The sequence below is a fragment of the Antrostomus carolinensis genome, unplaced genomic scaffold, assembly GCF_000700745.2.
Source record: "Antrostomus carolinensis isolate BGI_N321 unplaced genomic scaffold, ASM70074v2 scaffold2889, whole genome shotgun sequence".
Lineage (NCBI taxonomy): Eukaryota > Metazoa > Chordata > Aves > Caprimulgiformes > Caprimulgidae > Antrostomus > Antrostomus carolinensis.
Window position 1 is genome coordinate 1 of NW_010339060.1, and position 13,482 is coordinate 13,482.

Genomic DNA, 13,482 nt, shown 5'->3' on the forward strand with positions numbered 1-13,482 from the left:
ATCTGGAGTATTGTGTGCAGTTCTGGGCTCCCCTATTCAGGAGAGACAGGGAACTTCTGGAGAGAGTCCAGTGGAGGGCCACAAAGATGATTAAGGGGCTGAAGCATCTTTCTTACAAGGAAAGACTGAGAGAGCTGGGTCTGTTTAGCCTGGAGAAGAGAATGTTTATAAATGTCTAAAGGGCGGGTGTCAAGAGGATGGGGCCAGACTCTTTTCAGTGGTGGCCAGTGATAGGACAAGGGGCAACGGGCACAAACTGGAACACAGGAGGTTCTGCTTAAACATGAGAAAAAACTTCTTTACAGTGAGGGTGACAGACACTGGGACAGGCTGCCCAGGGAGGTTGTGGAGTCTCCATCTCTGGAGATGTTCAAAACCCGCCTGGATGCTTTCCTGTGCAACCTGTTGTAGGGAGCCTGCTTTGGCAGGAGGGGTGGACTAGATGATCTCCAGAGGTCCCTTCCAACCCTGACCATTCTGTGATTCTATGAAGGGTTGTTGTCATTTAAGCTGGCAACCTCCAAGATGAACATCCTCCAATATGATGGAAGTTACCAAAGCACAACAGAAGGAAAGAGACCATGTCATCCTTTTTGTTTTTTTTCTGTCCCTTTTGCTTTTCTGTCTGGATGAGTGGGCTCTCACACAGATAGAACTACAGAAATACAATCTCACTCTTTATGAAGGATAAGAACAGGAGTGGGGGAAAAAAAAGATTTATTGTCCCTAAGGTTGGTTTTTATTTTGTGTGTCAGGATTTTCCTGGTACAAAGGCATGTTAATGATATGTCTTACCCCCAAAATATATTTCAGAGCATATCTAGAGGTATTTAAAATTCTTGAGCTAATCAAGTAGAATAAAAATGAATAAACAGCACTGGTGAAAAGATTAGGTTGAATTCACCAAGAAACTGTCCTGTTGTAACGAATCAAATTACTTTAAGGATCTGTTAAAATCTAGAAATATATATATATATATATATTTTACAGAGAAGGAAACTGATAGTTACAAGGTAAGTTTAAAAATTAGCCAGGTAGAAGAGCTGAGGCTGCACCTGCATGAGCAGCTGAGCTGACCAAACAGCTCACAGCCTCTGAAAACGAGAGGTCTCACCCCTCCGCTCTCCTGCCTTGTTTCCATCCGCACTGCCCTGCCCCTTCCTTGAAGGTTACTCTGATACCCAGGAGACCTCTCCCTTGGCAGGACCCAGTTCCTGACTGGCTCCTCTTTACAGGCAGCTTTTTGTCAAGTTGAAGATGACACTGTCACAGTGATGGCAGTGGTCAGATGAGCACTGGAGCTGCTGTAGGAGTGCAGCTCTGAAGTGAGGGAAAGGGGACATCACCATTCCCACAGCGGTGATCTGTTAGATCAAATCATGCTGTCTTGCATGGCTGTGTACTGTGCTGCAGGATAAAATCAATAATTAAAGCATTTATGTTAATATCAAACCTGATACAGAAATAAACTGCTCTGACAAAATTGCTTCTCCTTTGAAATCAGGTGTTGGAAGTCTGATTTGAACATTAAAAGAAACAAGTAATGAACCAGTCTATATTTTTAAGTGTTATTTCTCTTTTGCCCAGACTAGGTGTTCTGCAAGATGGTATTTTTTTTCTTTGAGGTGTCTAATTTGTTAGTGAAGATGTAAAAGTCTGACATGCAAAAAGCTGGCTTTAAAGGAGATGATCAGGAAGCTGACAGAGCTACAACCCTGCAACCACGGTGCTCATTAGAGGCTGTGTAACCCATTTTAAGATAAAATGGATAATGGATAAATGCTGAGGGAATATCCAGCTTTCTGCTTCATCTGTATCTGAAATAATTGTTTTAAAGGGGACTTGGTTCTTTCATTGCAGCTGGTCTGTGTGGGCTGTAGCACACCTCTGATTAGATCAACTGTGTGGAAAGAGAATTGCTATGCCTTACCCAGCAGGGTTGTGGTCACTGAGGATACCCACTGCGGCAGTAAGGAGTAGGGAATGTGAAACTGGGCAAACTGGACTGCACTGCAAAGTGCCTTTACTTACCAGACACAACAATGTGCTGGCTGATATGGGGTTCATGCAAAGTCCGTACACAGCCGCATCCTGTAGTTCATGGCTTAGAAGGGAAAGATCTGGGATGGTCGCGGTTGAATGTAGGTGGGGAGTTGACAGCATGACGTGTCACGTTACCGATTTTGACATAGGTGGACAGGCCACCTTTAATTAACCTGAAAAAGAAACATATAACAAACTGGTTCATAACTACATAGTAGTAGCTGTGTTGAACGTATTTTTAATCTGTTTTCATCAGTTTGTTTTTCATTGATTTTCCCCAAAGGAAAAAAGAGCAAACAGAAAACAACAACAACAAAAAAGGTTTGTTTCAAACCAGTCAGTAATTTTTCCAAAGCTTGACTTGGAGAGATCTTACACAAAGAAACAGGGAGTAACAGCTTTGACTTCTAGATTTTGTCACAGTCTTTCCATTTGCCATTATGCTATACATATATTTGTTCTACCATGCTGCTGTAGGTTTTCAGTAAAAAGTTGCATTTTGGATAAAGTATAGACTGCAGTTCAGGCAAAGTTGGTTGCTTTTGGGGGGAGAAATAAAATTGTGTTTCTCTCCTGCACTGCTGTTTCATTGTTTGAGAATTCTTGTAGAACTCACATAGCCAAATTAGATGCAAAGCTAATTTCAGTTAAAAGGATTTGTGCATTCAACATGTGCAAATGGTGAACATGAAGTGCTGAATTATTGCTCAAAAATTATCCTTAAAAAGAGGAATGATATTTTATAACCTGCAAAGTTGATTTTTTATTTTGTCTTTTACAAATTTCAGAAAATCTTGCTATTAGCTGGAGTTGGATTTTTATTCTAGAAAGGTCTTAGGTTCTTACTGCTCTCGTATTAAGTTATGTGTATCTTTTCTCATTTTGTAAAAGTGTGTCTGTGTCAATATCGTATTTAGGGCTATTTTATGAAAACTAAACAGAAATTTTTCTTACCAGCAGCTGACATAAATCATGCCCTGCCTGCCCTCCTGTTCCCCCCTCCCCCAGTAACCTTTAATGCTAAACAATGTTCCAAAAAGAAAATTTATTAGATCACCTATTTAGATTCTCTGACATCATTCTGTCATGGCAATGAAGTGATTTACGTGGAAAAATATATTACCTCTGCTTTTACACAAAATGAGTTCATGAAGATTAATGGTTTTACTGCAAGGGCGAGGGAAACTGGAAATGGCCGGCCTTTTTGAAGTGAAACATGACCTATGCTCAGTTTTCCTCCTTATTTTCTTCACTTATTGTAAAATGGTTTTGAGTAAATTAAAATGCACAAATTATGCCTTTAACTGAAGTAAGCCATAAACGCAGGGTATCCATGGTAACATCACCACATAAACTGGGACTAGAGAAAAGGGAGAAAGCAATTAGCTTGAAGCACAGAGTCTAAACTGTCGTGACGGTAGGGGACCCAGATCATATATTCCATGAGTAGTTGTCACTGAGGCAGTGAGATGTTTTGTCTGGGGAAGAGCAGGCTAAAGGGTGATCACCTCCAGCTGTCCCTCCTGGTCAGCATTTCTGTGATACCACTGACTTCGGGCAGAGGACTGAGCATACAGAATGGTCATGCAAATGGCAAAATAGTATTTTAACAAGAGAGCAAAGAGCAAATCATCCTTTCTGATACAAGCCTTAAAATGACACTTGAAACATTTCCTTTAGCTTCATACAGAGCTGTCTTTTTCTTCAGATGTCATATAAATAACAAGTCATGCACAAAGGTCTAAACGAGGATGAGACGATGATGCAGAGTAAGAACTCTGAAATATTTTCTTTACATATGCTAACTGAACTAAAACCCAAAGGCCACTAAGGCAGTAGCTGTTCAACTATGGAAATACTTAAATTTGGGGAAAATGTAAATAGTGGCATTTTTTTCCAGAGGGCTTATGGAACAAATTCAGTCTGATAAAAAGAAGGCAAAGGTTGAGGTGAACCCTGCTGGCAACTTAATCTGCATAGAAACTTTGCATCAAGTCACAGGATGTAGTATTTGGAAATGAGTAGAGAACAATTTCCATATGACAGATGGGACCCCAGATTCTGACCAGGGGGACGGTTAATCGCAGCCTGTGATGAATGCTGGGGCTCAGAGCAGTGGTCTGTGGCCTCAGTGGAGCTGTGATGCACAGCCGGTCAGTGTGTTGAAATGTGGAAAACGAACTATTGGGGAAAATGAAAACTGGATGAATTTACAGTCATGGTTTGTCCTTAGTGACACTGACTGGACAACTGTCTTTGAGGGCACACTTGGCAATGGAAAATCACTTGCTATTGGATTCTGTGCCTGAAAACCATTTGCAAGTAAAAGCAAAAGTGTAAAGTAGCAATTAAAAATACACTTAAGCAAGTCATGCTAACATTTTTAACAAGACAGCAGTATCACAACAAGCATTTTAACTATGTTATTTTTATTCAGATGATTAATCCATGTCTTGCATGAGGCATACGTTGAATTTAGCATTCTGCTGCAGTTGTCTATATGCAATCTTGAAATTTCAGCACCATCCTTCATTGATTTCTGCTAGCAGTACAGGCTCTTGAGAGCTCTTCAAGATAGAACCATCTTTTCTGAATTACACAGTTGTTTATCAGGAGCCATGTATTGTTGTTCTCCTATTCTTTGTTTAAATGGCTTGGCTTCTCCTCTGATACAGGTTATTGATGTTCAGTTCCCTGCTGTGTGTCATTTGTTCATCTGGCTATTTGTTTTCTAACATGAATGATTTCCTTGGAGGAACAGCTAGAAAAGAGCGGAAGGAGGTTTAACACGTCAGTGGGCACTGCAGATACAAAAGGGTATTTTGTTCTCTGGAGCACCTCTGCTTCAGTCTCCATTTGCTGTCATCAACAGCAATTGTTTGTGACCGAGTGTATATTTAAGTGGGGTTTTTTTTGTTTATTTTATTTTTTTTCTTTAAAGTAGAGTGAAATCTGTATGGAGCTAAATAATCACTTGGATGTAATTTCCAGCCTTGTCTTCCCTTGTTCTATCCTATGGATCGGGTGGTCTCTATTAGACCCTTCACGTTAGGAATATTTAAAGCCTCTGAGGGAGCTATGTGACAGCAGGTGTTTCAGTGTCTGTGTGACCTGCCTGCACAGTTTAGCCACCATGAGGCAGATGGGAGATGTGTTGAATTGAATCTGGAAGAATTTTTAGGGCTTTTGTAATGCTCTGGGACTTATCCAGAATCCCACATGCTATGGCAAAATTCAGCCAGCCAGATGATTGCATGATTTCTCTTGTGACTGCTGCTGAGCTGGAGACCAGCCCCTGTGGATTTCATAGATCACACCAAGTACCAGTTTAAGCTGCCTCAAAATCCAGTTGAGGTTTACCCAGTGACAACTTGGTAGTGGAGAGGATGGGTCCTGTTGGCAGACATCTTTTTTTTTCTTCCAGCAATCCTGCTGTTGGCTCTTTGGTTTTGGTTTGCCATGTCACCTCCATTTGCTCTCAAATCATTGCTATGGTGCATTGCCAGCAGACCTTTGCACGGTTTTCACGGCCAGGATGGAGGCTGGGATTGGCATTGCACAGCACCGTTCCCAGCCAGCGCGCGCAGGGATCTGGCTTCCCTGACGTCAGAACGCCAGTGCTTGGCTAGGCTGGGCACACATATGTCATGACAATGGCCTTGTTACATCCTAAATTAACCACGCTGGTACCCCTCTGCAGTGTTACAGGGTTGCTGACATATTCTAGGCTTGGAATTGTGCTGTGCTAGGTAGGCTTCAGCTAAGGCTGCTGTACAGCTGCTTGGCATCTAACTCATGGCCACCTTCTTACAAGCTGCTTATTGTAGAAATAAGCATATTATTATTACCAGGGGTTTCAAACAAAACTAATTTAGGTAAGGGCAAAGGTTTTCTGTGGCTGAAAACTTACAGTTTCAAGGTGAAAGAACAGACTTCTGGAGACAACCAAACCATTGTTTAGGAGAAGGTTGCAAGACATTTTCTGTTGGTATTCTTTTTCTGAATCACACACTTGTTTAAATATCTGAAAGGAAATAGAAAAGATGGGAAAAAAAATCACATTTTGCTTTTTCCATTTGCTCTCCTGATAAATGAGCAAGTGCTTAATGAAGCAACAGAAGCAGTCATCGATAATGGCAAATGGATTTTTTTAATATGAGATTTTAATTTGCTTTAATTTTCTAGTTGTGGGGGTTGCTTTATTTTTAAGATGTGTTATGTTTGCTATTGGGGGACTGGGATGTGTTTGCTTTCTACCCATAGTGCTTTATGCAAAGAGTTTATGAACTACTGAAGGCTTCATGCAGGTCTGTGGATGTGGGTCTGTAAGTGAGGAAGAGAACGATAAATGGAGGTGCTCAACAAGTACATTTAATAAAAAAAATGCATCAAGTGGTTAAGGTGGAAGCATGGAGCACAACAGTGGCGACATGAGAGTGGCTGCAGGTTTTTACATGCAGTAACACAATATGCTTGAGAAGCATGTTCCTCATGTAAAAGCATGTCTGACTTGTTGCTCTGGCAACCTTAGTACATCAACCTGCTCAGTGTTTTTGCAAATATACATTTATATTTGGTTTATGTATAATTTTGGGCATTACTCTCAAGGTTTAACTTCTGTTGTAAGCAAGTCTCACCAGTTACCTCGTTTCTAAATGCCTCTGAGGGACAATAACATGCCTTTTCTTACTCCCAGGAGTTTTTCTTAAGGCTCTGCTTGCACTGGTTCCTAAGATTAACGCAGCTATCTCCCCATCAGAAGCAGGGCTGCTGAACACCCTGATAAAGAACCTGCTTCTTTCTATTCTGGACTTTTAACTAAACAACCTTAAATACAAGATTTTGCTGTCTGAATTACAGATATGTTACCAACCCTAGCATTAATGCTATCTAGATATCTGATGATACTGTATTATTAAATGATGCAGATATTATATAGGCACTCTCAATGTAAAGGGTAAGTGGCATTAATACATCTGAAGAACTAAGTGAACCAGGTTATCACTTTTCAAGAACCAAAAAGTTGCTCCTGAGGCAAGAAGCATAGAAAAAAAGATTTGCAGCCTGCAGAGATGGCAGGTCCCAATATACAGAACTCTTTCAATCAAGATGGAGCATTGCGGTTTGGGATTTGTTTTCTCTGAGCCTTTATTAAAAATAGAGGCAGCGGTGAGATTATTTTAGAGCTCTACTACAGTAATTCACTGGGTAGATATTGCATTTTCTGCACTCGTGTTCTAGGAGAATAAAACAACGGCAAAAACAAAATCTCTGGAGAACAAAATGGTTTTACCTGTGATTTGTTTTAGTAATTGTGGAACATTTACCCCCATGCAGCCTCCTGTATTTCAGAAAGCTCATGTTCTGATACAAACACCTGCACATTCCACCTAATGTTGTCACTATCTGCGGAAAAGGAGAGGGAAAATAAAGCTCAGAAAACTGTTTTTCAGAGACAAATAACTGCCAAACCTGATGCATTTATACATATGTGTATGGCTGTCTATACATGGTAAAAAAAATAAATTGAGAACATATATGTGATATAGCTTCTGTACCTTATACTTGTTCTTTATGGTAAGATAAATGTAAACCTGTGTCTTCTTTTGATTGAAAAATGCTTCTCATTTCTGTTTTCTAACTATAGGGAGTTGGCAGTCCAGGGAGGTGAGTCCACATGATGGCAACTGGCTTCTGGAAGAAACAAAGAAGGAAACAAGAAAGAACACTTCTAAACCACACCAATGCAAAAGCAGCATGGAGGTAAAAAGTGAAGAAGACATGCCTGAGAAACTCCATCTAAAAACCTAAGCCTAAATAATTCTCCTTCACAGGGATTAGAGTAACATAGTATAGTCCTGGCTTAAATGTAGGTCAGCTGGATTTGTGTTCAGATATTTATGGGTAAACAAGGTAAATTAATAATATGGTTGTTTGCTTATCAAGTTGTTTGCCTCAGGATGTAAAATAGAACATTTCTTCTAACGCGAGAAACTTCTTAGGGAAGAAAAGCTCCCCTAATAAATGTCCTATGCACAGGATTACACAGTTGTGTGGAAAAAAACACCCTGTTTTGTAGTAATGTTTTCTTAACAATGCAATTCCTGCCAGAAACTGCATGCCCTATTTGACATAGCAAGCAGAAGTTAAAGCCATCATTGTTGTGTAGTACATTTATTTCCTGTATTGTATGGGAGCTTGCTTTTTTTTGTTGTTGTTGTTGTTAAGTGAAGAATTCAAGCTCTACTGGTACTTAATAGATCACCATCCAACCAGAGTACTGATGAGAAACCCACACAGAAGCTCCCTAGAAGGAAGCTATCAGTAGTCCAGTGCCTTACCTGTGCTTGCACGATTTTACCTGCTGCAAGGGTAGCAGACGTACACCCTCTCTACCTCAAACTTACGTCCAAGATTTAGAGAAAACCAGTAACAAAACCCATCCAACAATGCCAACAGGCTGCTGTAGAGCCAGTCCATCTATTGCCACGCACACTTTATGCTGCCACTACCTAAACATCTAACACACAGTTACTGGAGTGAAACAACACAGAGTTACTGGTCCTTTACAGGGTTCTCGTGTTTCACATTTTCTTTCAATTTTTTTTTCTTTTTTTTTTCCCCTCTAGATTGTCATCTTTTGTTTTTTCCTGTAAAGTGGTAGGATTACAGAGGGGCATTAATCCATACATTTATGTACATCTTTTACCCAAAGGAAATTCCAGAGGAAACCACTAAATCTCATGGTATCATTCATGTCTCCATATGAAAAGTGCTCCGCCTACAACTGCAAAACAGAACAGTTGTTCACTCATAGCAGTCAGTATAACGAGCGGTTTGCTCTCATTGAGCACAAGGTCTCATAGATTGCTGAGCTGTTCTCTCTTCAGCAGATAGTGCAGATTGAATCAGAAAAGCTTGGCACTATTGGCTGTGAAGCGTCAGCAAAGACTATTGACTTACTATTTGATGTGCTCTTCCTTTGGCAGAGTGGCTACAGCGATTCCAATACCTGGTAACATCCCACATGGCACTGCCTTGGCCATATGTCAGCAGTGAATCTTGGGCCAAAGGCAGGACCAAAAACCATGGGGCAAAATTCTGTAACTGTCTAATTAGCAGTTTGCTCCCTTTGCACTTTTGAAAGTAATTTCAGTTGATTTTTAAAACATTTTCTACAAAAACAGCATTACAGTTAAAACACAGGACTTCAGTGTGATGGTTAGAAACTGTAACATACCTATACAGGTTCCTGTTCAGTTTCCTAAAATGGTAACAGATGAGGGGAACAGGTTAAAAAAAATATTCGGTTGTCTACATGCCTCATAGGATTTACTGTGATTTTACTGCAAAGTAACATAGCTACCTTGTGTCTTAGACCTAAAAACCTGAAAATACGTATTTTGTATCTGTTGCCACGTTCAGAATGTACTTACTGGACTGTAACAAAGTTGCAAGTTATTAAGGATTGACTCTCTGCATTAATTTGGTACAATAGCATTCTAGCTCAGGTTAGAGCAAATAAATGATAATCAGTACACGGATACAAAGTAGAGTTTACTATCCCATGCAGCTGTTTACATCTGCTTAATTAAGCAGCAGTGACTTCACATTAGAATTGCTATGCTACCGTTAGTACACGCTAGAGAAAAAGGTACAGTCATGTTAGCCACCCACTTAATGTCAAATCAATGCAAGTTAGGTACTTTTTGTTTCAGTGTTGTTTTTTAATGGTAAAAAAATGTCTTCACATTTAAGGAGGAGCTTCAGGCCTGATACATTTGGTTTTGGTACAAGTGGCAAGACTTTATAAAAAGGCTATGGTCCTGGAGGCAGACAGTTTAAGCACTACATGAAGAGCTCTAATGGAAACCACTAACAAATATAGTTGGAAGTCAGCGGGTAATTTTGCTTTTGGAGCCTTTACAAGAGTATCACAGTCATTCTGTACAGCGACAGAAGGTAAGTAAACACCCATCTAGAAAAATGCAGTGCTGTTCTAACACTGATGAGTTCTAGAACTTTGACTATGTGGCAGAAACTCTTTGTTTCATGTATTTACCAGCAGCTGCGACGCAGAGCTGCTTGTTTTCCTTTTTGATTAAGGATCCCCTGAAGCAATGCAGACGTGCCTCAGTTGGTATTTTGAAAAGTACGCACAATCAGGACAGGCCTTGGATTAACACAACATATCAATATAACAGAAAAGTTGTACTTTGGTCTGTTAACCATCAGCATAAGAACACAACCTCAGTTGGTGCCATTTTTAATGATAAGAAATAATACATTGTAAAACAAAAAGTGAAAAAATTCCAGCGTGATACTTATAAACAAAGAACAAATAGAAAACAAAAAAGCTTCGGTTTTGCCTGATTTATAGTATTTATAATACAACAGATCATTAGTCTGAGGTAATAATACCAGTAATAACGTTTTAGTCCTTCAAGGACCAATCAAAAATTAAGAACAGTGATAGTAACGCATGTTATGTTAAAAGTGAGACTTGATTTTAAATCAAGCAAATCTCCTTCCCTTTGTAGTCAGGGATCTGTGGTTGCGAGTATAAAACTGGAAATAAGTCTATACAGTAGGAACTACAGAATATTCAAGAGTCCTGCGTGGCACGTCATCAGCCCTGTCAGTACTCAGCGTACACCTGATTATCAGACATTTCAGAAGAGAAAAGACTTTGTTTCAGAACAGCCCTTAAGAAATTTAGAATACTGTTAGTTTGCATAAAATAGCCCAACAAAAGATGAATTCAGAAGTCCAAAATTTGGCATGAGGTAAAACCATGTGCATTTATTTCATCTGCATTTTAGAATTAGTAAGCATAAAATTAAATATGTTGACTGGAATGAATTCAGTCATACAAGTGCAAGTCTTCAGCTAGAACGTATTTTATGGCAGTTTATTTAAAAAATGTACCAGTAAATCATAAAAGAGGGATCATGTCCATTTAACGTTTATTGAAGTATACAGGAGGTTTTCTTTAGAATCAAATATGAGCATGAATATATGGCCAAACGTAAAATCTATCAAATTCAGTGAAAATTTTCTGACTTTAAATAGTAGCTGTAAGAATGACCAATATATATTCTTTGTTACAACCGCCCTCACTCTACAAGTAAAAAAAAATAATAAACATTCAGTAAACATTCTTTCCTAAGGTAGTTTCCCTTATATATCAGTGATTTATCCATTTCTTGTATACATAACTTTTTAAACATACCAATCAGTGGTTCTCACAATTGAAAAATAAAAGCACAAAAAAGTTTACACTCTTGTACAGGTAAATAAAAGATCATCTTGAATTAAACTGTATATCCTTAAGGGCATAGTATAGTTTCAGTTTCATTACCTATTACATAATTAGCTTCTTACATACAAATATTGACATATTTGGCTTGTGCTTCAAAGCCTTTGTGTCTAGAAAGTCCATGTCAATGCAATTCATAACTTGAAATCAGTGGGGATATCTTTACTGCTGCTGGGTTTAACCTGTTCGTGCAACAGAGTCTCTTCTGAACTTGTTGTGGCACTGCATTTTTCTGTGGAGTCATCAGTGTCTGGATCCAATCCTTCAGGACAGGGAAGCTTTAGCAGTTCTTCCCGCAACTGAGCTGTATGACGCTGGATAGACAAAAAGAAGTCACGTGGACTTTAAGACCGTTAATTAAAACATTACTTTTCACAATGTTAGAGAATATAAGGCAAAAAAAGGAGTAAGTAGAAAAGGTGTAAATGCACCGTTTCAATGACTGGATAAACTTTTCCCCTGTATTTAAGGATTGGTACGTTCCTTGTACTGACAGAATAATTAGCAAATGCTGCTAGGGACAAATTAAAGGCAGTCAACAGAACTGCAGCAAACACGTCCATCAATAGAAACGCGACGCTGTTTGTCTTGCAGTTGAGTCACAGCTGTGTTCTGTGATCACAGCAGAAACTGGCTGGGACTAGGTGGGTCATACAGTCAAAGCATAAATTTCTAAAGAGTTCATGGTCTTGCTGAGATCTGTGACAGAGAGGGATACACAGAGATGTGTATACTGATCGGAGCAACTAACAGTAACTTCATGTTGATGACCAGTCATGTTGAAAGAATGCAAGTCTAGCAATAGAACGATAGAAAAAGGCAGCATTTCCCCCCCCCCCCCCGAAGAAAAAAAAAAGTAATATAAGTCTGTTGTCTAGGAAGGAAGAAAACATTATAATGGTTATAACTGTTAATGAAAGTTTAACACAGGGTAAAACTAATCATAGTGGACTACAGTTTAATAACTGTGCTTGCCTATTCAAAAAGCTTGTTTTCTGACAAAGAACTGGTTGTAGCACAACTTTATGATAAACCCCCTTAGAGTGGGGTGAGAACAATATAAATAGAGAACAAAATAAACTCTCTATATTTTACTCTAACTTGTAGGAAAAAAGACTGAGAAAGTGGAGTGCACATACACTTCAGCTCTTGACACCTGGGAAACGGGTTTGTTTACACGTTTTAAAGTTGCTGGGGTTTTCTATCCTTGTTATTGTAAAACTCAGCTGCTGAGCAATTTCATTGCCATTTGTCATCTTTGGACTAAAGAACATAAAATTACAAAAGCAAGTCTCACCTTTAGAGCTGCTGCGTGGTGGGACATAGTCCTGCCTACCCGTTTGTCACTGCTGTACTGCTGTATGTCTGCTATCCACTCCTCACACTGAGCCATGATCTCCACTCTTTTCAAGTAAAAATGCTTGTGGATGACCTGCAAGAAAATATTCCGAATGAAAGAACAGAGTGTTCATTGTTTTCTAAGAACAATATACTTTAACAATACAAAATTTGCAAGACTCCTATAAGTCTAACTGGATATAAGGAGAAAAAAATAATCAGTATGAGGATAATTCAGCATTGAACCAGGCTGCAGATAAATTGTGGAATTTCTGTCTTTGGAGGTTTCTAAGACCCAACTGGAAAAAGCTCTGAGAAACCTGGTCTGAATTCAACTGATCCTGTTCTGAGGAGGAGGTTGGCCTGGACATCTCTGCCAGTCTGTATAAATTTTCAATGTATGTGCAGTCTGCCATTTCAGCATTCACTTGTGTTATCTGGGTGAAGGGTAAATGAGTGCCAGAAAGACAGTATCACACCAGGGAAAAGAAAAAGCAATAGCAGAACCTGAGACACATTCTTCAGTTCAAAGATGATCTTACTATGCAGGCACTATGTATGGGTGTTTACGTTTGCACAGGGGCAGGGTAACGGATACAATATTAAGGCTTTTATTGTTGGTTTCACCGTCCTATTTTATTAAAGAAGCTAGGCAGGAAGTGTAAGCACCATGTCTTCCCTGTCATTAACCACTTGCTGCCTGGACAGAAAACAGAGAAGCAGAAATGCTGGCAACAGTGTGAGCACAGGAATAAACGTGTTTCTGCACAGAGAAGGATCAC

General features: G+C 39.4%; 1 protein-coding gene across 1 annotated transcript in view; it reads right to left on the reverse strand.

The window, feature by feature from the left end:
• Positions 1-10,824: 10,824 nt before the first annotated feature.
• BIRC6 (baculoviral IAP repeat containing 6) overlaps positions 10,825-13,482 on the reverse strand; it is a 180,083-nt gene continuing 177,425 nt past the window's right edge. The window contains exons 73-74 of the mRNA XM_029086930.1: positions 12,660-12,794; positions 10,825-11,676 (exon numbers count right to left, since the gene is read on the reverse strand). Coding sequence (XP_028942763.1) covers positions 11,497-11,676; positions 12,660-12,794 — 315 coding nt within the window. The 3' untranslated portion in view covers positions 10,825-11,496. The remainder of the gene's footprint in view (positions 11,677-12,659; positions 12,795-13,482) is intronic.